The 27,928-nt window shown below is 46.2% G+C and overlaps 1 protein-coding gene across 1 annotated transcript in view; it reads right to left on the reverse strand.

Annotated features, from left to right (window-relative positions):
• Positions 1 to 477: 477 nt before the first annotated feature.
• The window catches only part of LOC137368615 (mucin-5B-like), a 116,154-nt gene continuing 88,703 nt past the window's right edge, over positions 478 to 27,928 (reverse strand). The window contains exons 7-8 of the mRNA XM_068028758.1: positions 17,224 to 17,297; positions 478 to 1,567 (exon numbers count right to left, since the gene is read on the reverse strand). Coding sequence (XP_067884859.1) covers positions 1,343 to 1,567; positions 17,224 to 17,297 — 299 coding nt within the window. The 3' untranslated portion in view covers positions 478 to 1,342. The remainder of the gene's footprint in view (positions 1,568 to 17,223; positions 17,298 to 27,928) is intronic.

A 27,928-nucleotide genomic window follows, 5' to 3' on the forward strand; every position in this document is an offset into this window, starting at 1 on the left:
GCGTAGTGTATTTTAGTAATTTTAACCAGTTTAGAGTGTTAAGGATAATAAACTTATATCTTTCTTGTTTAAACTCAAGAAAACATGTCTGCTTGGTTGTTTAGTAATTATATATTAGAGGGAACAGGAGCAAGTGATCATTGAGGTGGTTAGTTCAACCACTGAGAAAAAAGGATAAACCCTGTTACAGTCAAACCAGAGAAGGGTGAAAGGGGAGCCTGAGACCCCTTCCTCACATGGTTGTAATAGTCTGAATAAAAAACCCAAACAAAACCTATAAGATGAACAGTCTAGAAAACAAGATTCTTTTTAAAAATGCTACTTGTCATCAAAACCTATGAGTGTTGACATCAGGAATGAAAAAAGGAAACTTACCATCAACCCTGTTTTAAAACAAAAAGTGCAAGTATTTTTCTGTTGCATTTATATTTATTTCAAGAAATTAAACAAAATTAAAATTTACTGAACAAGAGGCATTCTCATACATTCCTTGATTTTACAAAAGTGACTTTTTTATATAGAAGCAAAGCCAAAATAGATTTTTTTAAAAGATATATATTCAATCAAATCCTGACAAGCATAGATCCTTTTTGTAATATCTGCAGTTTTCAAATCCTGATTGCGTAGTCTACCAATGATGGCCAGGAGTTGACTGGACGGTACCACTGATGATGTTTCATAGAGTCAGCTAGATTTCTCCCAGTTTGTGCTTGAGCCAAAGGAACAATTTTTGTTTTGGACAGAAATGTTTTCTGGTATTTTAAATTGGAACACTGAAATCTAAAATGGGATACGCTTGTCACAATTTCGAAAATGAATTGCTGAATTGGTAATTTACTTTAAAATGTAATAGTGCTCTGGAATGTACAATGCTGTGCATTGCAACGTGTTGTATTGGGCCTGATATGCTGTATTCTACTGGTTATGTTTTGTTATACTGGAATGTGCTGTGCCGCACTTAGTAAGCTCTGTTGTAGAGCTGGGTTAGGCTGGGCTAGGCTATGTCATGCTCTGCAACATATTTAAAAGCACATTTTGAAAAATTGTGATTAAGAATACTTTTTCTTCCTGGAAATACTGGATTTAACAAAAGTTGAATGTCTTCAGCACCAAAAACTGCTTAATTAAAATATGACTATCTGGTTCTGAACTGCAAAGTAGAGGCACTGAACGACACTAATTTATTCAGAAACTTATGATTTAGGTTCAGAGCAAATACTACAAACTATAGCAACCATTTCAAAGGGACACATTCTCCTCATTAGCCAGTGTTTCAAATGTATTTTTTTATGTCTCTCTTTTTCACTGGATTGGGAATTTTGAAAAATTAGGTTTGCATAGGTTAGTTGTCTTGTTCAGAATCCCTGCAGTTGCTCAACCTGCATCGACATGAAACTGGTTCGGTAATTGTGTGCTTGCGAGTTTTGCCATTGCCACAGTTCAAGGTGACTTTGGTAGATTTGATATTATCAGGTATACAGCAGCTGCACTCGGTTACCATGTTGTCCATGACTGGGTTGTAGCATGTGATTGAGGAACATTGCCCTTCACACACAGTGATAGCTACCTGTGAATGTGAAGCACAACAGAAGCTTAGAGGCTGAATCTCTGTAACAGTTTGAACTCTGAAACTAAGAATGTGCAAGGTTCCCACATCTAATTTTCAAGGAGTCAAAATGCTTCTATTAATTATGTGATGTAATAGCTGGCTGTGCAAGAATATATAAATGTTTTTACATTATCTAATACAGAATAAAGAACAGGTAATGTAAACAGAAATGGTTTAATCTGTGCTCGCAAATTTTATCTTTTGATCACAATGATTTTGACAAGGCTGCGTTTGCTGACAATGCTGCCACTAGGTGGTGCAGTAGTAGCACATGCGCAAATACAGCCTCTTCCACTGAAATGTCACTGTCTGCTATGTTCAGGCAGCTGCCAGGATTAAAGATGGCACTGCTCAATTTATCACAGAAAAACAACTTCAACCCGTAAATCCCATTAAAGGTTGCCATTGCTGCCTCCATATCATCCCCAACAGTCCCCCACTCCCTCCTGCCATTGCTTCATTTGTATAATTTTTTAGATGTCTCCTGCTCAACTGTTTTGATTTTCTTTGGACAAAGGCAGAAGGTATGATACTTCCATTGAAATTTGGAATGTAAAGAAACTTTCTCTGGGATGGTAAGTCAACATTTACAGTGTGAAGTTTATGCAGGAAATAGCTCTGTGAATTTCTGCCCCACCCCCACCCCCGCTTCCATTCCACAATCTCCCATTCTCCCAATCCACACATTCACACTCACCTTGCCGTTACAACCCCCCCCACTCAGCCTCTCGCTCCAGACCTCACCACTACTTCCCTCTTCCCCTCCAACCGGCTGATTGTTCCCCACTCCTCACTTCCCGCCAACCCCCTCCCCACCCCCGCCACCCTGCTCTCTGACTGCTCGCTCCCCGCTTCCCCGCCCCTCCTCCAGGCGTTAGCTCTAGGCCGCGCCACTTCCCCCTCTCTTGGCCGCTTGCTCCCCATTTGATCGTTCTTCATGTGCCACCCAAAGAAGCAAGACGTGCCCCGAGAGGTGACGGGGTGCCGTGGGAGGAATTATTGGAATCTATTCTGAGAGACAGGATAAACTGTCACTTAGAAAGGCACAGGTTAATCAAGGATAGTCAGCGTGGATTTGTTATGGGAAGATTTTGTTTGACCAACTTGATCAAATTATTTGAAGAAGTATCAAGGAAGATAGATGCGGGTAGTGTAGTTGATGTGGTCTACATTGATTTTAGCAAGGCTTTTCACAAGGTCCCACATGGCAGACTGGTTTAAAAAAAAATCCATGGGATCCAGGGAACTGCAGCAAAGTGGTTACAAATTGGCTCAGTGCCAGGTCACAAAGGGTAATTGTTGACGGCTATTTTAGCAACTGGGGGGCTGTTTCCAGTGGCGTTCCGCAGGGCTCAGTACTGGGTCCCCTGCTTTTTATGGCATATTTTAACAATCTGGGCGTAAATGTATGGGGCATGATCAAGAAGTTGGCAGGCGACACAAAGATTGGCCATGTGGTAGATAGCGAGGAGGATAGTTGTAGGCTGCAGGAAGATATTGATGGTCTGGTCAGATGGGCAGAAAAGTGGCAAATGGAATTCAACCTGGAGAAGTGTGAGGTGATGCATTTTGGGAGGTCAAACAAGGCAAAGGAATACATGGTTAATGGGAAAATACTGAGAAGTGTAGAGGAAGTGAGGGACCTTGGAGTGAATGTCCACAAATCCCTGAAGGTAGCAGGACAGGTCGATAAGGTGGTTAAGAAGGCATATAGAATCCTTTCCTTTATTAGCCAAGGTATAGAATACAGCAGGGAGGTTATGCTGGAACTGTATAACTCATTGGTTAGGCCACAACTTGAGTACTGTGTGCAGTTCTGATCACCTCATTACAGAAAGGATGTAATTGCACTGGAGAGGGTACAGAGGAGATTTACAAGGATGTTGCCAGGACTGGAAAAATGCAGCTATGAGGAAAGATTGGATAGGCTGGGGTTGTTCTCCTTGAAACAGAGAAGGCTGAGGGGAGATCTGATTGAAATGCACAAATGTTTGAGGGGCCTGGATAGAGTGGAGGTGAAGGGCCTACTCACCTGAGCACAGAGCTCAGTGTCTTGGGAGCATCGATTTAAAGTGATTGGTAGAAAAATTAGAGGGGAGATGAGGAAAAGTTTTTTCACCCAGAGGGTGGTGAGGTCTGGAACTCACTGTCTGAAAGAATAGTTGAGGCAGAAACCTTCAACTCATTGAACAGGAGTCTGGATATGCACCTTAAATGCCGTAATCTGCAGGGCTATGGACCAAATGCTGGAAGGTGGGATGAGAACGGGTGGATCGTTTTTTGGCCGGCACAAACATGATGGGCCAAGTGGCCTCTTTCTATGCCTTAAATTTTCTATGATTCTATGAAGGGAGTGGGGGAGAGCGGTGGTGAGGTCTGGAGTGAGCGGCTGAGGTGGGGAAGTGGCCGGTGGGGAGGAAGGGGGAGGGGGAGAAAGTGTCAAGGCTTGGAGCTAGTGGCCAAGGGGGGAGAGAGTAGCTGAGTGGGGGGAAGCGGGTGAGGGGAGCTGATGACGTTTCCCACACACGCGCCAATTAGTCCTGGCAATATGTAGGCTGCGCATGCGCAGCATCTCACTGAGAGCAGGAGACAGTTTGTGCATGTGTGCAGCTTGGAGCTCTCTGATGACATCGGTGGGCTGCAACGTTGTCAGGAGTCACTTTGTTCATGAATAGCAAAGATGCAATGTAACAGGACAGAAGGCCTCCCCCTAACATTATCCAGCAATTTGTTCAATGGGTCATATGATCCAAGGGCCATAAAGCACCCAATAAAGTTAAACCCAGCAAGGGCATAAGGTAGAAATGAAGCAAAGTTTTTTTTTAGGAATCTTGATGACGTTCAAGGCATTACTAGGCCTGAATAAGCTATGTTCACGATCCATGCTAAGTTTTGTACATGTAGGTTTTGTATTTACTACTCTGAATGAAGTCTTAAGGTGAATATTTTGAAGCAATAATAAATGAAGTTAATTGTAGGCCATATTTAGTCTCTAGCTTTTCAAATCTGTTATAAAAAGGATGAGGAAGGATCTATCCAACAGGCAGTAGTGATATTTTCTGGCCAGCATCACTGCAACAATAACATTCTCTCTCCTTTCTAAAGGTCAAGGTGTGACTCCATGGTTTTGGCAATCTTCTGCTATCTCACTCAAGCCATTGTGCTGCTTAGATAGACTTGCTTTGGCCAAGAGGGCATTGCAGCTGAGGGCACCGCTGTCCTCATCCAAATCCAAGTGTAATGTATCTGCCAGTATGGGTGACTTGAAAGTAACCAGGAGTGGCAAGTGGCTGCTTCTAACCCCCCACCCCCTCCCTCCCAGCTCAGGGAGGTTGGGTCACGACTATGGCCAATTATAATTGTGCCTCAGCTAGGTTTCTGCTAACACAGCACAGACACAGTCAGGGATACTTTACATATGCACCAACATTTTTTGTATTATTGGTGGATCATCTCAGATCTTGGTCACAGTAAGTCGGAAGATGGAATGGAGTGGGTGGGGTGAAGTGGGGATAGGTTAGGCCTCCTCTGGGGAGGTGGTGGCATAGTGGTATTGTCACTGGACTAGTAACCCAGAGATCCAGGGTATTTCTCTGGGGACATGGGTTTGATTCCCACCAGAGCAGAAGGTGGAATTTGAATTCAATTAATGAATCTGGAATTAAAGCCTAGTCTAATGATGGCCATTGTCGCTTGTTGTAAAAACCCATCTCATCTTGTTTGCTAATGTTCTTTAGGGAATGAAATCTGCTGTCTTTACCTGGTCTGGCCTACATGTGACTCCAGACGCACAGCAATGTGGTTGACTCTTAAATGCCCTCTGAAATGGCCTGTCAAGCCTCTCAGTTGTACCTAAACACTACAAAGTCAATAAAAAATGAAACCGGACAGACCACCCAGGCATCGATCTAGGCACTGGAAACGACAATGGCAAACCCAGCCCTGTCAACCTTGCAAAGTCCTCCTTACTAACATCTGGGGGCTTGTGCCAAAGTTGGGAGAGCTGTCCCACAGACTAGTCAAGCAACAGACTGACATAGTCATACTCACGGAATCATACCTAACAGACAATGTCCCAGACACTGCCATCACCATCCCCGGGTATGTCCTGTCCCATCGGCAGGACAGACCCAGCAGAGGTGGTGGCACAGTGGTAAACAGTCGGGAGGGAGTTGCCCTGGGAGTCCTCAACATTGACTCTGGACCCCATGAAATCTCATGGCATCAGGTCAAACATGGGCAAGGAAACCTCCTGCTGATTACCACCTACCGCAACCACCACCCCCCCCCCCCCCACACCCCCAGCTAATGAGTCAGTACTCCTCCATGTTGAACATCTCTTGGAGGAAGCACTGAGGGTTGCAAGGTCACAGAATGTACTCTGGGTGGGGGACTTCAATGTCCATCACCAAGAGTGGTTCGGTAGCACCACTACTGACCGAGCTGGCCGAGTCCTAAAGGACACAGCTGCTAGACTGGGTCTGCGGCAGGTGGTGAGGGAACAAACAAAAGGGAAAAACATACTTGACCTCGTCGTCACAAATCTGCCTGCCGCAGATGCATCTGTCCATGACAGTATTGGTAAGAGTGACGCCCGCACAGTCCTTGTGGAGACGATGTCCCACTTTCACATTGAGGATACCCTCCATCATGTGTGGCACTACCACCGTGCTAAATGGGATAGATTTTGAACAGATGTCGCAATGCAAAACTGGGCATCCACAAGGCGCTATGGACCATCAGCAGCAGCAGAATTGTACTCAACCACAATTTGTAACCTCATGGCCCAGCATATTCCCCACTCAACCTGGTGAAGATACAATACAGGACTACTTGCGTGCCATACTGCGTGAGCAGCATGCAATAGACAGAGCTAAGTGATCCTACAACCAACGGATCAGATCTAAGCTCTGCAGTCCTGCCACATCCAGTCGTGAATGGTGGTGGACAATTAAACAACTAACTGGAGGAGGTGGCTCCATAAATATCCCCATCCTCAATGATGGGGGAGCCCAGCACATCAGCGTAAAAGATATGGCTGAAGCATTTGCAACAATCTTCAGCCACAAGTGCCGAGTTGATGATCCATCTCGGCCTCCTCCTGAAGTCCCCAGCATCACTGATGCCAGTCTTTAGCCAATTCGACTCACTCCACGTGATAGCAAAAAACGACTGAAGGCACTGGATACTGCAAAGGCTCTGGGCCCTGACAATATTCTGACAATAGTACCGAAGATCTGTGCTCCAGAACATGCCGCACCCCGAGCCAAGCTGTTCCAGTACAGCTACAACACTGCTGGAAAATTGCCCAGGTATGTCCTGTACACACAAAGCGGGGCAAGTTAAACCTGACCAGTTACCACCCCATCAGTCTACTTTCAGTCATTGACAGTGCCATCAAGCAGCACTTGCTGAGCAATAACCTGCTCAGTGATGCTCAGTTTGGGTTCTGCCAGGGCCACTCAGCTCCTGACCTCATTACAGCCTTGGTTCAAACATGGACAAAAGAGCTGAACTCAAGAGGTGAGGTGAGAGTGACTGCCCTTGACATCAAGGCGGCATTTGACCAGGTATGGCATCAAGGAACCCTGGCAAAACTGAAGTCAACGGGAATCGGGGGTAAACTCTCCACTAGTTGGAGTCATACCTAGCACAAAGGAAGATGGTTGTGGTTGTTGGAGGTCAATCATCTCAGCTCCAGAACATCACTGCAGGAGTTCCTCAGGGTAGTGTCCTAGAGTCATAGAGTTATACAGCACAGAAACAGGCCCTTCAGCCCATCGTGTCTGTGCCGGCCATCAAGCACCTATCTATTCTAATCTCATTTACTGGCACTTGGCCCATAGCCTTGTATGCTATGACATTTCAAGTGCTAATCTAAATGCTTCTTAAATGGTGTGAGGGTTCCCGCCTCTACCACCCCTTCAGGCAGTGTGTTTCAGATTCCAACAACCCTCTGGGCGAAATTTTTCTCTCTCAAATCCCCTCTAAACCTCCTGCCCCTTACTGTAAATCTATGCCCCCTGGTTATTGAGCCCTCCGCTAAGGGAAAATGTTTCTTCCTATCTATCCTATCAATGCCCCCCATAATTTTGTATACCTCAATCAGGTCCTCCCTCAGCCTTCTCTGCTCCAAGGAAAACAACCCTAGCCTATCCAGTCTCTCTTCATAGCTGAAATGCTCCAGCCCAGACAACATCCTGGTGAATCTGCTCTGCACCCTCTCCAGTGCAATCACATCCTTCCTATAGTGTGGTGCCCAGAACTGTACACAGTACTCCAGCTGTGGCCGAACTAGTGTTTATACAGCTCCATCATAATCTCCCTGCTCTTATATTCTATGCCTCGGCTAATAAAGGCAAGTATCCCATATGCCTTCCTAACCATATTATCTACCTGTGCTGCTGCCTTCACTGATCTGTGAACAAGTACACCAAGGTCCCTCTGACCCTCTGTACTTCCTAGGGTTCTACCATCCATTGTATATTCCCTTGCCTCGTTAGTCCTCCCAAAATGCATCACCTCACACTTCTCAGGATTAATCCTGTAATCTAAGGCTTTCCTCCTCACTATTTACGACACCACCATTTTTCGCGTCATCTGCGATCTTACTGATCATATCTCCTATATTCATGTCTAAATCATTAATGTACACTACAAACAGCAAGGGTCCCAGCACCGATCCCTGTGGTACACCACTGGTCACAGGCTTCCAATCGTAAAAACAACCCTCGACCATCACCCTCTGCCTGCTGCCGCTAAACTAATTTTGGATCCAATTTGCCAAATCGCCATGGATTCCTTCTTAGCCAATCTCCCATGCGGGACCTTATCAAAAACCTTACTGAAGTCCATATAGACTAAATCAACTGCTTTCCCCTCATCTACACATCTAGTCACCTCCTCGAAAAATTCAATCAAGTTTGTTAGAAAGGACCTTCCCCTGACAAAGCCATGCTGACTATCCCTGATTAATCCCTGCCTCTCCAAGTGGAGATTAATCCTGTCCCTCAGAACTTTTTCCAATGTTTTCCCAACCACTGATGTTAGACTCACCGGCCTGTAATTACCTGGTTTATCCCTGCTACCTTTCTTGTATAATAGTACCACATTCGTTGTCCTCCAGTCCTCTGGTACCTCTCCTGTGGCCAGAGAGGATTTGAAAATTTGTGTCAGTGCCCCTACTATCTCCTCCCTTGCCTCACATAACAGCCTGGGATACATCTCATCTGGGCCTGGGGACTTATCCACTTTTAAGCCCGCTAAAACAGCTAATACTTCCTCCCTTTCAATGCTAATATGTTCAAGTATATCACAATCCCCCTCCCTGATCACTACACCTACATCGTCCTTCTCCATAGTGAACACAGATGAAAAGTATCATTTAAAACCTCACCTCTGTCCTCCGGCTCCACACACAGATTGCCACTTTGGTCCCTAATGGGCCCTACTCTTTCCCTGGTTATCCTCTTGAGCTTAATATACTTATAAAACACCTTAGGATTTTCCAGTATCCCATTCCACAATACCCAGTCTAGGATGGCCTGTTCTCTAGTTGGTTCCTCAACGTATTGGTCCAGAAAACCATCCCGTATACACTCCCAGAATTCCGCCTCTACTGTATTGTGACTAATTTGATTTGCCCAATCTATGTGCAGATTAAAATCACCCATAATTACAGATGTTCCTTTATCACATGCATCTCTAATTTCCTGTTTAATGCTATTCCCAACATCACCACTACAGTTTGGGGGTCTATATAAAACCACCAATGTTTTTACCCAGTTGGTGGTAATGACCTGGAACTTGCTGCTCACAAGGATGGCGGAAGCGCAGATAATCGATGACTTCAAAAGGAAATTGGATGGCCACTTGAAGGAAATAGACTTGCAGGGCTAAGGGAATTGAGCATGGACGCAGGACTGACTGAACAGCTCCATGGAGAGCTGGCAAGTTCTTGATGGGCAGAATGGTCTCCTTCTGTGCCATAAATGACTCTATATGCTAGGTCATGAGTTGACAGATTGTGGTTAATTGCAGTTCTGCTGCTGCTTGTTGATTGCCTACAGCACCTGATACATGCCATGTTTTGAGCTGCCAAATCTGTTCTGCATCCATCCCATGTCATATGGTGGTAGTGCCACACAACATGATGGAAGATATCTTCAGTGTGAAGACGGGACTTTGTCTGCACTGTGAGGTCGTCACTTCTACTAAAACTGCCAGATGCACCTGCGACAGGTAAATTGGTGAGGGTGAGGTCAAATATATTTTTCCCTCTTGTTGGTTCTCTCACCACCTGCACAGGCTCAGTCCAGCAGTTATGTTCTTTAGGACTCAGCCAGCTCGGTCAGTATTGGTGCTATCGAGCTACTCTAGGTGATGGACATTGAAGTCTCCCACCCAGAGTACATTCTCTGCCCTTGCAGTGCTTCTTCCAAGTGGTATTTAACATGGATGGAGAAGTTTTAATTTTTTTTTATTCTTCCATGGGATGTGGATGTTACTGGCAAGGCCAGCATTTGTTATCCATCCCTAATTACCTTTGATAACTGAGTCAACCACATTGCTGTGGGTCCAGAGTCACATGTCGGCCACAGCAGGTAAGGACGGCAGATTTACTTCCCTAAAGGACAATAGTGAACCAGATGGGTTTCTAGAACAATCGATGACAGTTATCTGGAGTTAGTGTTGAAGACTCCCAGGGATACTCCCTCCCAACTGGAGACCACTGTGTCACCATCTCTGGTGGTGTTAGAGGAGTCTGGGACTTTGGCTGTAAGATATGACTTTGTGAGTATGGCTGTCATACTATTTGGTTGGCTCAATTTTGGCAAAGGTGCCCAGACGTTTGTGAGGATTGACTGAGGAGTGTATGCCTTTGTTGTTTCCGGTCCCTAGGCCAATGCTGGGATAGATCATCAGGTTTTATTCTTTTTTGACTTTTCTGCAGTGGTTTGGTACAACTGAGTAACTTGCCAGGCCATTTCAAAGGGCAGTGGAGGGCACATTGCTGTTGGTCTGGAGTCACATTAGGACAGACCGGGTAAGAACAGTAGATTTCCTTTCCTAAAGGACATTGGTGAATCTGTCAATCTCTACTTTAAACATACTCACCGACTGAGCTTCCACAGCCCTCAGGGGTAGAGAATTCCAAAGATTCACAACCCTCTGAGTAAAGAAATTTCTCCTCATCTCTGTCCGAAGTGGCTTCTCCCTTATTTTGAAATTGTGTCCCCTGGTTCTAGACTCCCCAACCAGGGGAAACATCTTAGCTGCATCTACCCTGAATATCCCTTTATGTATTTTGTAGGTTTCAAAGAACAAAGAACAAAGAACAGTACAGCACAGGAACAGGCCATTCGGCCCTCCAAGCCTGCGCCGATCTTGATGCCTGCCTAAACTAAAACCTTCTGCACTTCTGGGGTCCATATCCCTCTATTCCCATCCTATTCATGTATTTGTCAATAAGCCTCTTAACCGTCTCTATGGTACCTGCTTCCACCACCTCCCCCGGCAACAAGTTCCAGGCACTCACCACCCTCTGTGTAAAGAACTTGCCTCGCACATCCCCTCTAAACTTTGCCCCTCTCACCTTAAACCTGTGTCCCCTAGTAACTGACTCTTCCACCCTGGGAAAAAGCTTCTAACTATCCTCTCTGTCCATGCCGCTTATAACTTTGTAAACCTCTATCATGTCGCCCCTCCATCTCCGTCGTTCCAGTGAAAACAATCCGAGTTTATCCAACCTCTCCTCATAGCTAATGCCCTCCAGACCAGGCAACATCCTGGTAAACCTCTTCTGTACCCTCTCCAAAGCCTCCATGTCCTTCTGGTAGTGTGGCGACCAGAATTGCACGCAATATTCTAAGTGTGGCCTAACTAAAGTTCTGTACAGCTGCAGCATGACATGCCAATTCTTATACTCTATGCCCCGACCGATGAAGGCAAGCATGCCGTATGCCTTCTTGACTACCTTATCCACCTGCGTTGCCACTTTCAGTGACCTGTGGACCTGTACGCCCAGATCTCTCTGCCTGTCAATACTCCTAAGGGTTCTGCCATTTACTGGATACTTCCCACCTGCATTAGACCTTCCAAAATGCATTACCTCACATTTGTCCGGATTAAACTCCATCTGCCATTTCTCCGCCCAAGTCTCCAACCGATCTATATGCTGCTGTATCCTCTGACAATCCTCATCACTGTCCACAACTCCACCAACCTTTGTGTCGTCCGCAAACTTACTAATCAGATCAGCTACATTTTCTTCCAAATCATTTATATATACTACAAACAGCGAAGGTCCCAGCACTGATCCCTGCGGAACACCACTAGTCACATCCCTCCATTCAGAAAAGCACCCATCCACTGTTACCCTCTGTCTTCTATGACCGAGCCAGTTCTGTATCCATCTTGCCAGCTCCCCTCTGATCCCATGTGACTTCACCTTTTGTATCAGTCTGCCATGAGGGACCTTGTCAAAGGCTTTACTGAAGTCCATATAGATAACATCCATTGCCCTTCCTTCATCAATCATCTTTGTCACTTCCTCAAAAAACTCAATCAAATTCGTGAGACACGACCTCCCCTTCACAAAACCATGCTGCCTCTCGCTAATAAGTTTGTTTGTTTCCAAATGGGAGTAAATCCTGTCCCGAAGAATCCTCTCTAATAATTTCCCTACCACTGACGTAAGGCTCACCGGCCTATAATTTCCTGGATTATCCTTGCTACCCTTCTTAAACAAAGGAACAACATTGGTTATTCTCCAGTCCTCTGGGACCTCACCTGTAGCCAATGAGGATGCAAAGATTTCTGTCAAGGCCCCAGCAATTTCTTCCCTTGCCTCCCTCAGTATTCTGGGGTAGATCCCATCAGGCCCTGGGGACCTATCTACCTTAATGCTTTGCAAGACACCCAACACCTCCTCCTTTTTGATAATGAGATGACTGAGACTATCTACACTCCCTTCCCTAGGCTCATCATCCACCAAGTCCTTCTCCTTGGTGAATACTGATGCAAAGTACTCATTTAGTACCTCGCCCATTTCCTCTGGCTCCACACATAGATTCCCTTCTCTGTCCTTGAGTGGGCCAACCCTTTCCCTGGTTACCCTCTTGCTCTTTTTATACGTATAAAAAGCCTTGGGATTTTCCTTAATCCTGTTTGCCAATGACTTCTCATAACCCCTTTTAGCCCTCCTGACTCCTTGCTTAAGTTCCTTCCTGCTGTCTTTATATTCCTCAAGGGATTCGTCTGTTTCTATCCTTCCAGCCCTTACGAATGCTTCCTTTTTCTTTTTGACTAGGCTCACAATATCCCGCGTTATCCAAGGTTCCTGAAACTTGCCAAACTTATCCTTCTTCCTCACAGGAACATGCTGGTCCTGGATTCTAATCAGCTGACGTTTGAAAGACTCCCACATGTCAGATGTTGATTTACCCTCGAACAGCCGCTCCCAATCTAAATTCTTCAGTTCCTGCCTAATATTGTTATAATTAGCCTTCCCCCAATTTAGCACCTTCACCCGAGGACTACTCTTATCCTTATCCACAAGTACCTTAAAACTTATGGAATTATGGTCATAGAACAAAGAAAATTACAGCACAGGAACAGGCCCTTCGGCCCTCCAAGCCTGCGCTGATCCATATCCTCTATCTAAACATGTCGCCTATTTTCTAAGGGTCTGTATCGCTTTGCTTCCTGCCCATTCATGTATCTGTCTAGATACATCTTAAAAGACGCTATCGTGCCCGCATCTACCACCTCCGCTGGAAACGCGTTCCAGGCACCCACCACCCTCTGCGTAAAGAACTTTCCACGCATATTCCCCCTAAACTTTGCCCCTCTCACTTTGAACTCATGACCCCTAGTAATTGAATCCCCCACTCTGGGAAAAAGCTTCTTGCTATCCACCCTGTCTATACCTCTCATGATTTTGTACACCTCAATCAGGTCCCCCCTCAACCTCCGTCTTTCTAATGAAAATAATCCTAATCTGCTCAACCTCTCTTCATAGCTAGCGCCCTCCATACCAGGCAACATCCTGGTGAACCTCCTCTGCACCCTCTCCAAAGCATCTACATCCTTTTGGTAATGTGGCGACCAGAACTGCATGCAGTATTCCAAATGTGGCCGAACCAAAGTCTTATACAACTGTAACATGACCTGCCAACCCTTGTACTCAATACCCCGTCCGATGAAGGAAAACATGCCGTATGCCTTCTTGACCACTCTATTGACCTGCGTTGCCACCTTCAGGGAACAATGGACCTGAACACCCAAATCTCTCTGTACATCAATTTTCCCCAGGACTTTTCCATTTACTGTATAGTTCAATCTTGAATTGGATCTTCCAAAATGCATCACCTCGCATTTGCCCTGATTGAACTCCATCTGCCATTTCTCTGCCCAACTCCCCAATCTATTTATATTCTGCTGTATTCTCTGACAGTCCCCTTCACTATCTGCTACTCCACCAATCTTAGTGTCGTCTGCAAACTTGCTAATCAGACTACCTATACTTTCCTCCAAATCATTTATGTATATCACAAACAACAGTGGTCCCAGCACGGATCCCTGTGGAACACCACTGGTCACACGTCTCCATTTTGAGAAACTCCCTTCCACTGCTACTCTCTGTCTCCTGTTGCCCAGCCAGTTCTTTATCCATCTAGCTAGTACACCCTGGACCCTATGCGACTTCACTTTCTCCATCAGCCTGCCATGGGGAACCTTATCAAACGCCTTACTGAAGTCCATGTATATGACATCTCCAGCCCTTCCCTCATCAATCAACTTTGTCACTTCCTCAAAGAATTCTATTAAGTTGGTAAGACATGACCTTCCCTGCACAAAACCATGTTGCCTATCACTGATAAGTCCATTTTCTTCCAAATGGGATTAGATCCTATCCCTCAGTATCTTCTCCAGCAGCTTCCCTACCACTGACGTCAGGCTCACCGGTCTATAATTACCTGGATTTTCCCTGCTACCCTTCTTAAACAAGGGGACAACATTAGCAATTCTCCAGTCCTCCGGGACCTCACCCGTGTTTAAGGATGCTGCAAAGATATCTGTTAAGGCCCCAGCTATTTCCTCTCTCGCTTCCCTCAGTAACCTGGGATAGATCCCATCCGGACCTGGGGACTTGTCCACCTTAATGCCTTTTAGAATACCCAACACTTCCTCCCTCCTTATACCGACTTGACCTAGAGTAATCAAACATCTATCCCTAACCTCAACATCCGTCATGTCCCTCTCCTCGGTGAATACCGATGAAAAGTACTCGTTTAGAATATCACCCATTTTCTCTGACTCCACGCATAACTTTCCTCCTTTGTCCTTGAGTGGGCCAATCCTTTCTCTAGTTATCCTCTTGCTCCTTATATATGAATAAAAGGCTTTGGGATTTTCCTTAACCCTGTTTGCTAAAGATATTTCATGACCCCTTTTAGCCCTCTTAATTCCTCGTTTCAGATTGGTCCTACATTCCCGATATTCTTGTTCCTGAAATGCTCCCCTGCTGAAACTTCGACCACCTGGCCAGGCTCATTCCCCAATACCAGGTCCAGTACGGCCCCATCCCTAGTTGGACCATCTACATATTGTTTCAAGAAGTCCTCCTTGATGCTCCTTACAAATTCTGCTCCATCCAAGCCCCTATCACTAATTGAGTCCCAGTCAATATGGGGGAAGTTAAAATCACCCACCACTACAACCCTGTTGCCTTTACATCTTTCCAAAATGTTTCTACATATCTGCTCCTCTCCCTCCCGCTGGCTGTTGGGAGGCCTGTAGTCAACCCCCAATATCGTGACTGCACCCTTCCTATTCCTGAGCTCCACCCATATTGCCTCGCTGCATGATCCCTCCGAGGTGTCCTCCCGTAGTACAGCTGTGATATTCTCCTTAACCAGTAATGCAACTCCCCCACCCCTTTTACATCCCCCTCTATCCCGTCTGAAGCTTCTAAAGCCTGGAACATTTATCTGCCAATCCTGTCCTTCCCTCAACCAAGTCTCTGGAATAGCAACAACATCATAGTTCCAAGTACTAATCCAAGCTCTAAGTTCATCTGCCTTACCTGTTATACTTCTTGCATTGAAACAAATGCACTTCAGACCACCAGTCCCGCTGTTCTCCGTAACATCTCCCTGCCTGTTCTTCCTCTTAGTCTTACTGGCCTTATTTACTAGTTCCCCTTGTTTTATTTCACTAGCTGTCCGACTGCTCTGGTTCCCAACCCCCTGCCACACTAGTTTAAACCCTCTCGAGTGACGCTAGCAAACCTCGCAGCCAGAAATGAGATCACCTCTCATTCTTCCAAACTCTAGAGAATACAGGCCCAGTTTCCCCAATCTCTCGTCATACGACAGGCCTGCCAACCTGGGAACAAGTCTGGTGACCCTTCGTCGTAAAGCCTGGCTACCTGACCCGAACCTGACTGGACCCGACTACATGTGTCGGGTCGGGTTGATATTCTGAGTCCAGCATTCGGGCTCGGGTCGGCTCGGGTCAGGGTGGGCAGTGCTTCCGGGAAGTTACGGGATCAGGCTTACCCATGATTCCCCACATCTCCATCTGCAGAAATTGCCTGCTGCAGGAACTGATGAAGGAGATTCGGGTCGGGTCGGGCCGGGCGCAAAAAAAATTAAAGGATTTTATACCCAAGGCAGGCTTTACTTCATTGCACTCCCTTTATGGCAATAATATCCTTCCTAAAGTACAAGGTGTTGGTGAGGTCACACCTGGAGTACTGCGTACAGTTTTGGTCCCCGTATTTAAAGAAGGATATACTAGCATTGGAGGCAGTTCAGAAAAGGTTCACTCGGCTGATTCCTGGGATGAAGGGGTTGTCTTATCAAGAACGGCTAAACAGGTTAGGCCTTTATTCATTGGAGTTTAGAAGAATGAGAGGTGATCTTATTGAAACATATAAGATTCTAAGGGGGTTTGACAGGGTAGATGTTGAGAAGATGTTTCCATTGGTGGGGGAAATCTCAAACTAGGGGACATAGTTACAGAATAAGGGGTTTTTAAAACTGAGATACGAAGGAATTTCTTCTCTCAGAGGGTGGTGAATCTCTGGAATTCTCTGCCTCAGAGAGTTGTGGAGGCTGGGTCACTAAATGTATTTAAGGAGGAGGTATATTTCTGAAATCTCGGGGAGTCGAGGGTTAGGCAGAGCAGGCCCAAAAGAGGAGTTGAGGCCTGGGACAGATCAGCCATGATCTTATTGAATGGCAGGGCAGGCTTGAGGGGCTGAATGGCCTACGCCTACTCCTATTCCTTATGTTCTTATGTTCTTAAGGTAAGGGGACAAAAACTGCACACAGTACTCTGGGTGTGGTCTAACCAAGGTTCTACACAATTGAAGCAAATCTTCACTACTCCTGTACTCAAATCCTCTTGTGATAAAGGCTAACATATCATTAGCCTTCTTAATTGTTTGCTGAAACTCCTGTGCAGCTGATGCTCCAAAAACACAAGGAGAGGTTGTGAGGAGGAGAGGAAAATAACTTGTGCTGCAGAGAAGATATTAGTGTCCAAAGAATTCATTGAATACGTTGCACCAGACCATTACTGCTCTATTTAATATGCTACGTTACCTCTGCAGAGCAGGCGCCTTCCATCAGTTTGATGTTTTTCACAGCTGTAATGCAGTGTGAAATTTTCTGTTTATCTGGTAACAGAAACACAGTAATGATTATTCCTTGCAGAAATATTAGAATGCACTGTACATGCCAATTTTATTTATGAACAGGTTCTATCTGATAGCAGCACAGGAGTTTCAGCTCCAGTGAGAGGAACTGGTGCTTAGTATCTATGGTTTTAATCAGTAAACAACAAGGAGGGCTGATTCTGTGATATATCATTTTACTTAGTGACAGGCAGGAAGAACTGGTTCTGATATGAAAGGTTATTGACCTGAAACACCAACTCTGTTTCTCTTGACAGAGATGTTGCCTGATCGTCTGAGCATTTTGTTACAGACAGGTGGTAAGGGGTGTGGGTGGTTCCCACTATTCACCTCCCAACTGACCACAATCATGTTTTGTTAAGATCTTTAGTCCTTGAGTGTTTTTAGGGTCAAATAAACAGACAAATGACAGGTTTACTCGTAGGTAAAAAAAATAACTATTTTTAAACAAATCCCAAAATGATTGCAACCTCACTCGCACACACATTCAGTCACACATACATACACAAGAATCTTCTTTGGCCTCCTTGTCTCGGGAGACAATGGGTGAGCGCCTGGAAGTGGTCAGCGGTTTGTGGAGCAGCACCTGGAGTGGCTATAAAGGCCAATACTAGAGTGACAGACTCTTCCACAGGTGCTGCAGATAAAATTGGTTGTCAGGGCTGTTTCGCAGTTGGCTCTCCCCTTGCGCTTCTGTCTTTTTTCCTGCCAACTGCTAAGTCTCTTCAACTCGCCACACTTTAGCCCCGCCTTTATGGCTGCCCGCCAGCTCTGGCGATCGCTGGCAACTGACTCCCACGACTTGTGATCAATGTCACAGGACTTCATGTCGCGTTCGCAGACGTCTTTAAAGCGGGACATGGACGGCCGGTGGGTCTGATACCAGTGGCGAGCTCGCTGTATAATGTGTCCTTGGGGATCCTGTCATCTTCCATGCGGCTCACATGGCCAAGCCATCTCAAGCGCCGCTGACTCAGTAGGGTGTATAAGCTGGGGATGTTGGCCGCCTCGAGGACTTCTGTGTTGGAGATACGGTCCTGCCACCTGATGCCAAGGATTCTCCGGAGGCAGCGAAGATGGAATGAATTGAGATGTTGCTCTTGGCTGACATACGTTGTCCAAGGCTCTCTCACGTAGAGCAAGGTACTGAGGACACAGGCTTGATACACGCGGACTTTTGTGTCACAAGAATAGATAGAGACAAAAGGGTAAGCGGTAGTTTAAAGACCCAAGTGAGGTAAGTGTTGGTGGTTTACAGAAGATTATTGAGTCTTCTCAGGAGGAAAATTTATTTTTTTTAAAGTTGCAGGCCTGATTATTTGCAGTCTTGAATTTGCAGAGGTATTGTAGAGTTCTAGTGGCTGTAAAACAGTCCAAAGCTGATGGCGTGTAGTTTGTTAGTTTCACAGATGGCTAGTCTCAAAGTCAGTTTGTGATGTCTCTGCTGTGGTGGCTGTTCTTGGTCAGCAGGGTTCTTCTCTTGCCTGCTGGATCCTGCTCATAGAATTTCTGTGATGTTGACTTGATCTCTCTGTCTCTCCAGAGAGCTACCTTTTTAATCACATTGGAGTTTTTGTTCGGAGACTGTCCCGTTTTGACCACCTTGGCCATCGTTTGATGTTTGAATGTGAATCATTCTGTTATGATGTTGCTGCTTCACACCTTATTCATCTTGGTTTGTCTATGAGCCAGACTGTCTCCAGCATCCTCTGTTAGTTCATTCATGCCGATGACACGAAGGTTGCTGGAGTTGTGGATAGTGTGGAAGGCTGTTGTAGGTTGCAACGGGACATTGACAGGATGCAGAGCTGGGCTGAGAAGTGGCAGATGGAGTTCAACCTGGAAAAGTTTGAAGTGATTCATTTTGGAAGGTCAAATTTGAATGCAGAGTACAGGCTTAAAGACAGGATTCTTGGTAGTGTGGAGGAACAGAGGGATCTTGGGGTCCATGTCCATAGATCACTCAAAGTTGCCACCCAAGTTGATAGGGTTGTTAAGAAGGCGTATGGTGTGTTGGTTTTCATTAACAGGGGGATTGAGTTTAAGAACCGCGAGGTTATGCTGCAGCTCTATAAAGCCCTAGTTAGACCACACTTGGAATATTGTGTTCAGTTCTGGTCGCCTCATTATAGAAAGGATGTGGAAGCTTTAGAGAGGGTGCAGAGGAGATTTACTAGGATGCTGCCTGGACTGGAGGGCATGTCTTACGAAGATAGGTTGAGGGTGCTAGGGCTTTTCTCATTGGAGCGAAGAAGGATGAGAGGTGACTTGATAGAGGGGTACAAGATGATGAGAGGCATAGATAGAGTGGATAGCCAGAGACTTTTTCCCAGGGTGGAAAGGGCTATCACCAGGGGCCATAATTTTAAGGTGATTGGAGGAAGGTTTCGGGGAGATGTCAGAGGTAGGTTCTTTACACAGAGAGTGGTGGGTGCGTGGAATGCACTGCCAGCGGTGGTAGTAGAAGCAGATACATTAGGGACATTTAAGTGACTCTTGGATAGGTACATGGATGATAGTAGAATGAAGGGTATGTAGGTAGTTTGATCTTAGAGTAGGTTAAAGGTTCGGCACAACATCGTGGGCCGAAGGGCCTGTACTGTGCTGTACTGTTCTATGTTCGATGTCAATCAGAGTCATTCATATGCAATACTTCTTTCAATTTCAAAGGGGATCCCCCCAGTGCTATTTCGGATGAGGTTAATGAGCCACATCTTTGCAGACGGGTTTGTGAATTTCCAGTACAGGAGGGGGGTCACATGGCCGCTACTTCATTTTCTCTGTGGTTTATGTATCAAGTTCCAAGTTTTAACAATTGACTTCTTAACTTCACAATTCCTCCATTTCGTTGTTTAGTACATCAGGGCTCTTTCCATACATGGCAATTTACAGCATTCTCTGTTTTTATTAAAGGAAGAACTAATTCAGGATTTGCCCATTGCATGTGGTTTAAAGCAGAGAAGACATGGAGGTTTGACTCAGAGGGAACAAAATAACTTGGCCTCATATTTATGGTTTCAGACAGAGAAAAGGAAAGCTTAGTCAGTAACTGTACAATTTCATGTCACCAGGATGTTGCCTGGGCTGGAGCATTTCAGCCACGAACAGAGATTGGATAGACTAGGGTTGTTTTCCTTAGAGCAGAGAAGGCTGAGGGGGGACCTGATTGAGGTATACAAAATTATGAGAGACATGAATAGGTTAGATTGAAAGAAACTTTTTTCCTTTAGCGGAGGGGTCAATAACCAGGGGGCATAGATTTAAGGTAAGGGGCGGGAGGTTTAGAGGGGATTTGAGGAAATATTTTTTCACCCAGAGGGTGGTTGGAATCTGGAACACACTGCCTGAAGGGGTGATAGAAGAAGGAACCCTCACAACATTTAAGAAGTATTTAGATGAACACTTGAAACGCCATAGCAGTCAAGGCTATGGGCCAAGTGCTGGAAATGGGATTAGAATAGTTAGGTGCTTGATGGCTGGCACGGACAGAATGGGCCGAAGGGCCTGTTTCTGTGCTGTATAACGCTATGACTCTATGACCTGAGAGCTGCCTGTTTCACTCGGCAGTTCCCCTTCGAGGTCCAATATTGTGGGCACCTTGGACTTTACAGATCAGGCTCAGGGATTGTTCACTGTGTCCCCCCACCACATGCTCAAAATTGGGCACAATCTATTTTCTAGGTCAAATTCTTTTCTCATTCTAATTGTTTTTTTAAGCTTCCAATTAAGTTGAATTTTGAAAGCAAAGCATCTTTGAGATAGGAAGGGATGGAAAAGAAGGAAATAACTGGGTGTGAGTGTCACCTTGGAGGGGAGCTAGTGGAAGCAAGAGAGGGAAGGGCGGGTTAAAGGTGATGTGAGTAACTGTGGATAAGGGGGGAGAGAAATTGCAGTTCATAGTTTAAAGGGGAAGCGATAGGAGTAGTAATGGTTTTAAAGGGTGGTAGTAAGGGAAGAAATAAAATGCTTGCATCAATATAGCACCTTTCACTACCTCAGCAAGTCACAAAGCACTTTACAACCAATGAAATATTTTTTGAAGTGCAGTCACTCTTGCAATGTAGAAAATGCACACAGCAAGCTTCCACAAACAGCATGTGATAATGATCAAATAATCTGCTTTAGTGATGCTAATTGTGGGATAAATATTGGCCAGGACACCAGGGTTAAACCCCTGCTCTTCTCCAAAATAGTGCCATGGGATCTTCTACATCCACTGGGAAAGGAGCTGCTCAGGGCTCCACTTTCTTCACAATTCCCACCTCAAAAGCATTCTGCAGCCATTGATAGCTCCTTCCTCTGTCACAACAGGCCACTTACCCAACACTTCCCACATGAAAGGAAAGAGGAAAAGAAAAAGGCAGAGAACCAAGCAGAAGAGGACAGAAAAAAAAGACAAATAAAACCTGAGGAAAAAAGAAGCAGAAGAGAAAGCCACAGAAGCAGAAGACAAGATAGAAACAGAAACATGGGGCTGAATTTTTGGGGCCCCTGAAGATAGGAATGGAGGCTGGTGATGGGAGGCCCAAAAATACTGGCACTGGGTGACTTGTCAATTTCAAGGCACTGGTCTTGACATCGGTAATAATGAGCAGTGTGGGGGGAGGAATGGCAGAAATCCTGCCCTCCCTTCAAATCAGGACAATCAAACTTGTTAAAAAGCTTGTAGAAGGGGGAGGGTGGAAAGAAACCGGACGGACCACGCGGCACGACCCAGGCACTGGAAACAATAACGGCAAACCCAGCCCAGACTATTCAAGCAACTGCCTGACATAGTCATACTCATGGAATCATACCTTACAATGTCCCAGACACCACCATCACCATCCTTGGGTATGTCCTGTCCCACCGGCAGGACAGACCCAGCAGAGGTGGCAGCACAGTGGTATACAGTCGGGAGGGAGTTGCCCTGGGAGCCCTCAACATTGACTCTGGACCCCATGAATTCTCATGGCATCAGGTCAAAGATGGGCAAGGAAACCTCCTGCTGATTACCACCTACCGCACCCCCCTCCACTGATGAATCAGTGCTTCTCCATGTTGAACATCAATTGGAAGAAGTACAGAGGGTAGCAAGGACACAGAATGTACTATGGGTGGAGGACTTCACTTTCTATCACCAAGAGTGGCTCGGTAGCACCACTTCTGACCGAGCTGGCCGAGTCCTAAAGGACATATCTGCTAGACTGAGTATGCGGCAGGTGGTGAGGGAACCAACAAGAGGGAAAAACCTATTTGACCTCATCCTCACCAAGCTACCTGTCGCAGATGCATCTGTCCATGACAATACTGGTAGGAGTGATGCCCGCACAGTCCTTGTAGAGACTAAGACCTGTCTTCACTTTGAGGATACCCCCCATTGTGTGGTGTGACACTACCACTGCGCTAAATGGGATAGATTTCGAACAGATCTAGCAATGCAAAACTGGGCATGCATGAGGCGCTGTGGGCCATCAGCAGCAGCAGAATTGTACTCAACCACAACCATGACCTGGCATATCCCCCACTTTATGTTTCCCATCAAGCTGGGGGACCAACCTTGGTTCAAGCATACTGAAAGTACCTAAAAATGAGGTGTCAGCCTGGTGCAGCTACAACACAAGACTACTTATGTGCCAAACAGTGGAAGCAGCATACAACAGACAGGTCTAAGCAATCCCACAACCAATGGATCAGATGTAAGCTCTGCATTCCTGCCACATCCAGCCGTGAATGGTGGTGGACAATTAAACAACTAACAGGCAAAGGAGACTTCAAAAATATCCCCATCCTCAATAATGGGGGAGCCCAGCACATCAATGCAAAAGATAAGGCTGAAGCATTTGCATCTATCTTCAGCCGGAAGTGCCGAGTGGAGGATCCATCTCGGCCTCCTCCTGAAGTCCCCAGCATCGCAGATGCCAGACTTCAGCCAATTCGATTCACACCACGTCATATCAAGAAATGGCTGAAGGCACTGAATACTGAAAAGACTATGGGCCCTGACAACATTCTGGCAATAGTACTGAAGACTTGTGCTCCAGAACTAGCCACAGTCCTAGTCAAGCTGTTCCAGTACAGCTACAACACTGGCATCTACTCGGCAATGTGGAAAATTGCCCCAGTATGTCCTGTGCACAAAAAGCAGGACAAGTCCAACCCTGCCGATTACTGCCCCATCAATCTACTCTCAATCATCAGCAAAATGATGGAAGGTGTCATCTACAGTGCTATCAAGCGGCACATGCTCAGCCATAACCTGCTCAGTGACGCTCAGTTTGGATTCCGCCAGGGCCACTCGGCTCCTGACCTCTTTACAGCTTTGTCCAAACATGGACAAAAGAGCTGAACTCAAGAGGTGATGTGAGAGTGACTGCCCTTGACATCAAGGCAGCATTTGACCAAGTATGGCATCAAGGAGCCCTAGCAAAACTGGAATCAGGGGAAAACTCTCCACTGGTTGGAGTCATACCTACTGTGGTTGTTGGAGGTCAATCATCTCAGTCCCAGGACATCACAGCAGGAGTTCCTCAGGGTAGTGTCCTAGGCCCAACCATCTTCAGCTGCTTCATCAATGACCTTCTCTCCATCATAAGGTTAGAAGTGGGGATGTTCGCTGATGATTGCACGATGTTCAGCACCATTTGCGACTCCTCAAATACTGAAGCAGCCTATGTCCAGATGCAGCAAGACCTGGACAATATTCAGGCTTGGGCTGATAGGTGGCAAGTAACATTCACGCCACACAAGTGCCAGGCAATGACCATCTCAAACAAGAGATAATCTGACCATCTCTCCTCGATGTTCAATGGCATTACCACCCCTGAATCCCCCACTATCAACATCCTAGGGGCTACCATTGCCCAGAAACTGAACTGGACCAGCTGAATAAATAATGTGGCTACAAAAGCAGGTCAGAGGCTGGGAATACTGCACCGAGTAAGTCACCTCCTGACTCCCCGATGCCTGTCCACCATCTACAAGGCACAAATCAGGAGTGTGATGGAATACTCTCCACTTGCCTGGATGGGTGCAGCTCCAACAACACTCAAGAAGCTCGACACCATCCAGGACAAAGTAGCCCCCTTTATTATCACCCCATCCACCACCTTCAACATCCACTCTTTTCACCAATGACGCACAGTGGCAGCAGTGTGTACCATCTACAAGATACACTGCAGCAATGCACCAAGTCTCCTTAGACAGCACCTTCTAAACCCGCAACCTCTACCAACTAGAAGGACAAGGGCAGCAAATGCATGGGAACATCACCACCTGCAAGTTCCCCTCCAAGTCACACACCACCCTGACTTGGAACTATATCGCCGTTCCTTCACTGTCGCTGGGTCAAAATCCTGGAACTCCCTTCCTAACAGCACTGTGGGTGTACCTACCTCACATGGACTGCAGCAGTTCAAGAAGGCAGCTCACCACCACCTTCTCAAGGGCAATTAGGAATGGGCAATAAATGCTGGCCTAGCCAGCGACACCCACATCCTATGAACGAATAACAAAAATATTTAAAGGAGGGCAAGGGATTTAGAAGCTGTTGGTTTCAGAACAGATGAGGCAAGGCGGGTACACAGTGGGATCATCCAAGCCCCGTAAGATGGTCAGTGGAGCAAAGGGGGACTGGGCAGGTGGCAGGGTGAGTGGGCATGTAGTGCCCAGGCTTTGAATGGTGTCGCTGCCCCCCCCCCCTCAGTATCGCAGGTGCAGAAGAGCAGGGGCAAGGCTGTCATGAACAATTGGGCAACCACCTGCCCTGAAGGAAGGATCTAGCTGGAAATGGGGGCTCGACTGTCAGACTTTTGGTCCAGTGGTGATGAGGAGCATCAATCTTCGGAGAAAGACCAGAACCCCGGGCATCAGGAGGGCACAGGAGAGGAATGAAGGCAATGGAGGACAAACCCTCAGCAAAGGATCAACCGCCAAAGATGGAGCTACCCGGAGATGACCAAGAACCAGTGTCACAGGAGACTGCGACTATCCAGGCAGATGATCATAGACATCCGTGCCCTCATCACCGAAGATCTTGCACCTTGCAACATTGGTTGCATCCCCTGCCAGTGGCTGTCAAAGTCACTGTGGCTTTGAACTTCTTTGCTTCTGGCTCCTTCTAAGAATCAGCTGTGGTCTTTAGTGGCCTCTCACAATTAGGGAGGGAGATGGCATAGTGATAATGTCACTGGACTAGTAATCCTGAGCCTAGGGTAATGTTCTGGGGACATGGGTTTGAATCCCAACACAGCAGATCGTGAAAATTGAATTCAATTAATAAATTTGGAATTAAAAGCTAGTCTAATGATGACCATGAAACCATTGTCGATTGTTGTAAAAACCCATCTGGTTCACTAATGTCCTTTAGGGAAGGAAATCTGCTGTCCTTACCTGGTCTGGCCGACATGTGACAGCAATGTGATTGACTCTGAAATGGCCTAGCAAGCCACTCAGCTCAAGGGCAATTAGGGATGGGCAATAAATGCTGGCCTAGTCAGTGACGCCCACATCCCACAAACAAATGAAAAGAAAGCTGCACACCACTGCAATGTGCTGCAGTGATGCCCTCTTTGCCAGAGCTGGACAGCGCATTCATTTCACAACAGACACGACCTCGCAGGGATAGAGTGCATTAGGTTTTCCATTGCTGGATTCCACCAGATACAGGGCATCATCGATTGCACCCATGTGGCCATCAGGCACCCAGCGAGCGGCCAATGTGATCCATCAACAGGAAGGGCTTCCACTCCCTGAACGTCCATTTGGTCTGTGATTGCAACAAGAGCTAGGGGAAGAGATGGCTACTGACCCCTCTACAGGAACGCCAGACAGAGGAACAAAGGCGATAGAGCCAATGCCCCCTGCTCACCTTTGAGCAGATCATCAGGCTTCTGAAGAAGCTATTCCAGTGTCTGAACCATTGGTGCCCCCCAATATCCTCCTGAAAGGGCCCTGGTCATTGTGGTGGGCTGCTGTGCTCTCCATAATGTGGTCCTCCAGACTGGTGTGGACCTTGAGGACAGTGAGGCCCTAAAAAGAGACAGCTCATCAGGGAGGAGCAGGAGTTAAGGGAGGAGAAGGAAGAGGGGTCGGAGGGAGAGAATGCTGAAAAGAGAGGTGCCCTGCTGCATGACAAGGTGGTCACCCTCCCGTCACCCTCTGGGAAGAGAACCTCCTTTCCTCTCCCTCATGGCTTCCAGCATTGATGAATCGAGGCCCTGCTGCAGATGTCAGGCCTCCAGCTCTCCTGTGACATCTCACTTCCCTCCTTCTGGACAACCAGCAGCCTCAGTGATGGCTGCCATGGGGTGTCTAAATGAGTCCCACACTTCTTCTGAACCACCTCCATTCATGCCCCTACTGGCTCTAAGTGGACAGGAAACGCATCTCCATACCAATTAAGGCCTCACTCCCATGCAAATCTGAACTTTCATCAGTTTCCCACCAGAGGCAGGTTTCTGACCCAAAAACAGACCCGGCTCCTATTTTCCACCTCCGTGATGAAAATTCAGCCAATGAAGACGGCAAAGACAAGTAAGAGAATGATTATATTCTCCAACTCTACACAATCTGCTGACTAGATATTGCTCTATGTAAAATCTGCTGACTACATATTAGTCTCTGTACTATGTGGTAACGAGATATTACTCTCTGTACACTGCGATAGGAACTGCAATGGTTTAAGAAGGCAGCTCACCACCACCTTCTCAAGAGCAATTAGGAATAGACAGTAAATGCTGGCATTGCCAGTAGTGCCCAAATCCTATGAATGATAAAAAAATATTTAGATGTTAGCCTCTAATATTTCAATTCCAGCAAGGGTGAAAGGTAAGGGAACCAAAAACAGGGCTCCTTGGATAATGAGGGAGATAGAGATGATGATGAAACAGAAAAAGAGGGTGTATGATGCATGTCAAGTGAATTCTTCAAGTGAGAACTAGGCTACATACAATATGTTGAGAGGGGAGATCAAGAAGAAAATAAAGTTGCCAAAGAGAGAATATGAGAATAGAATGGCAGTCAACATAAAAGGGAACCCAAAAATCTATCGGCATGTAAATAGTAAACGGTAGTAAGAAGTGGAGTGGAGCCTAGTAGGGACATAGGGGGTAATATATGTTTAGAGGTACCGGGAAAGGCTAATATACTTAATCCATACTTTGTTTCGGTGTTTACTAAGGAAGCGTAATCTGACAAAATATCAAAAGAAGTGGAGAGGGTAGAGGCAATGGATCGGGTAAAAATTGAGATGGGGAGAAGTACTGGAAAGGCTGGCTATGTTTAGGGTAGATAAGTCACTTAGTCCAGATGGCTTGCATCCCAGGTTGCTAAAAGAGGTGGGCGTGGAGATAGCGGAAGGGCTTGCCATAATCTTCCCATCTTCACTGGATAAGGGGGAGATGCCAGAGGATTAGAGTGTGGCAAATGTGACACTGTTATTCAGGAACGGGTGTAAGGTCAGTCCGAGCAACTACAGGCCAATTAGTTTAACATCAGTGGTGAGTTAGAAACAATAATTAGGAAAGAACTCAACAGACACTTGGAGAGGTTCAAGTTAATTAAGCAGAGCCAGCATGAGTGTGTAAAAGGCAGATCATGCTTGATTAACCTAATTGAATTTTTTTCTGAAATGA

Source organism: Heterodontus francisci, chromosome 4 (genome assembly GCF_036365525.1).
Source record: "Heterodontus francisci isolate sHetFra1 chromosome 4, sHetFra1.hap1, whole genome shotgun sequence".
In the NCBI taxonomy this organism is placed as follows: domain Eukaryota; kingdom Metazoa; phylum Chordata; class Chondrichthyes; order Heterodontiformes; family Heterodontidae; genus Heterodontus; species Heterodontus francisci.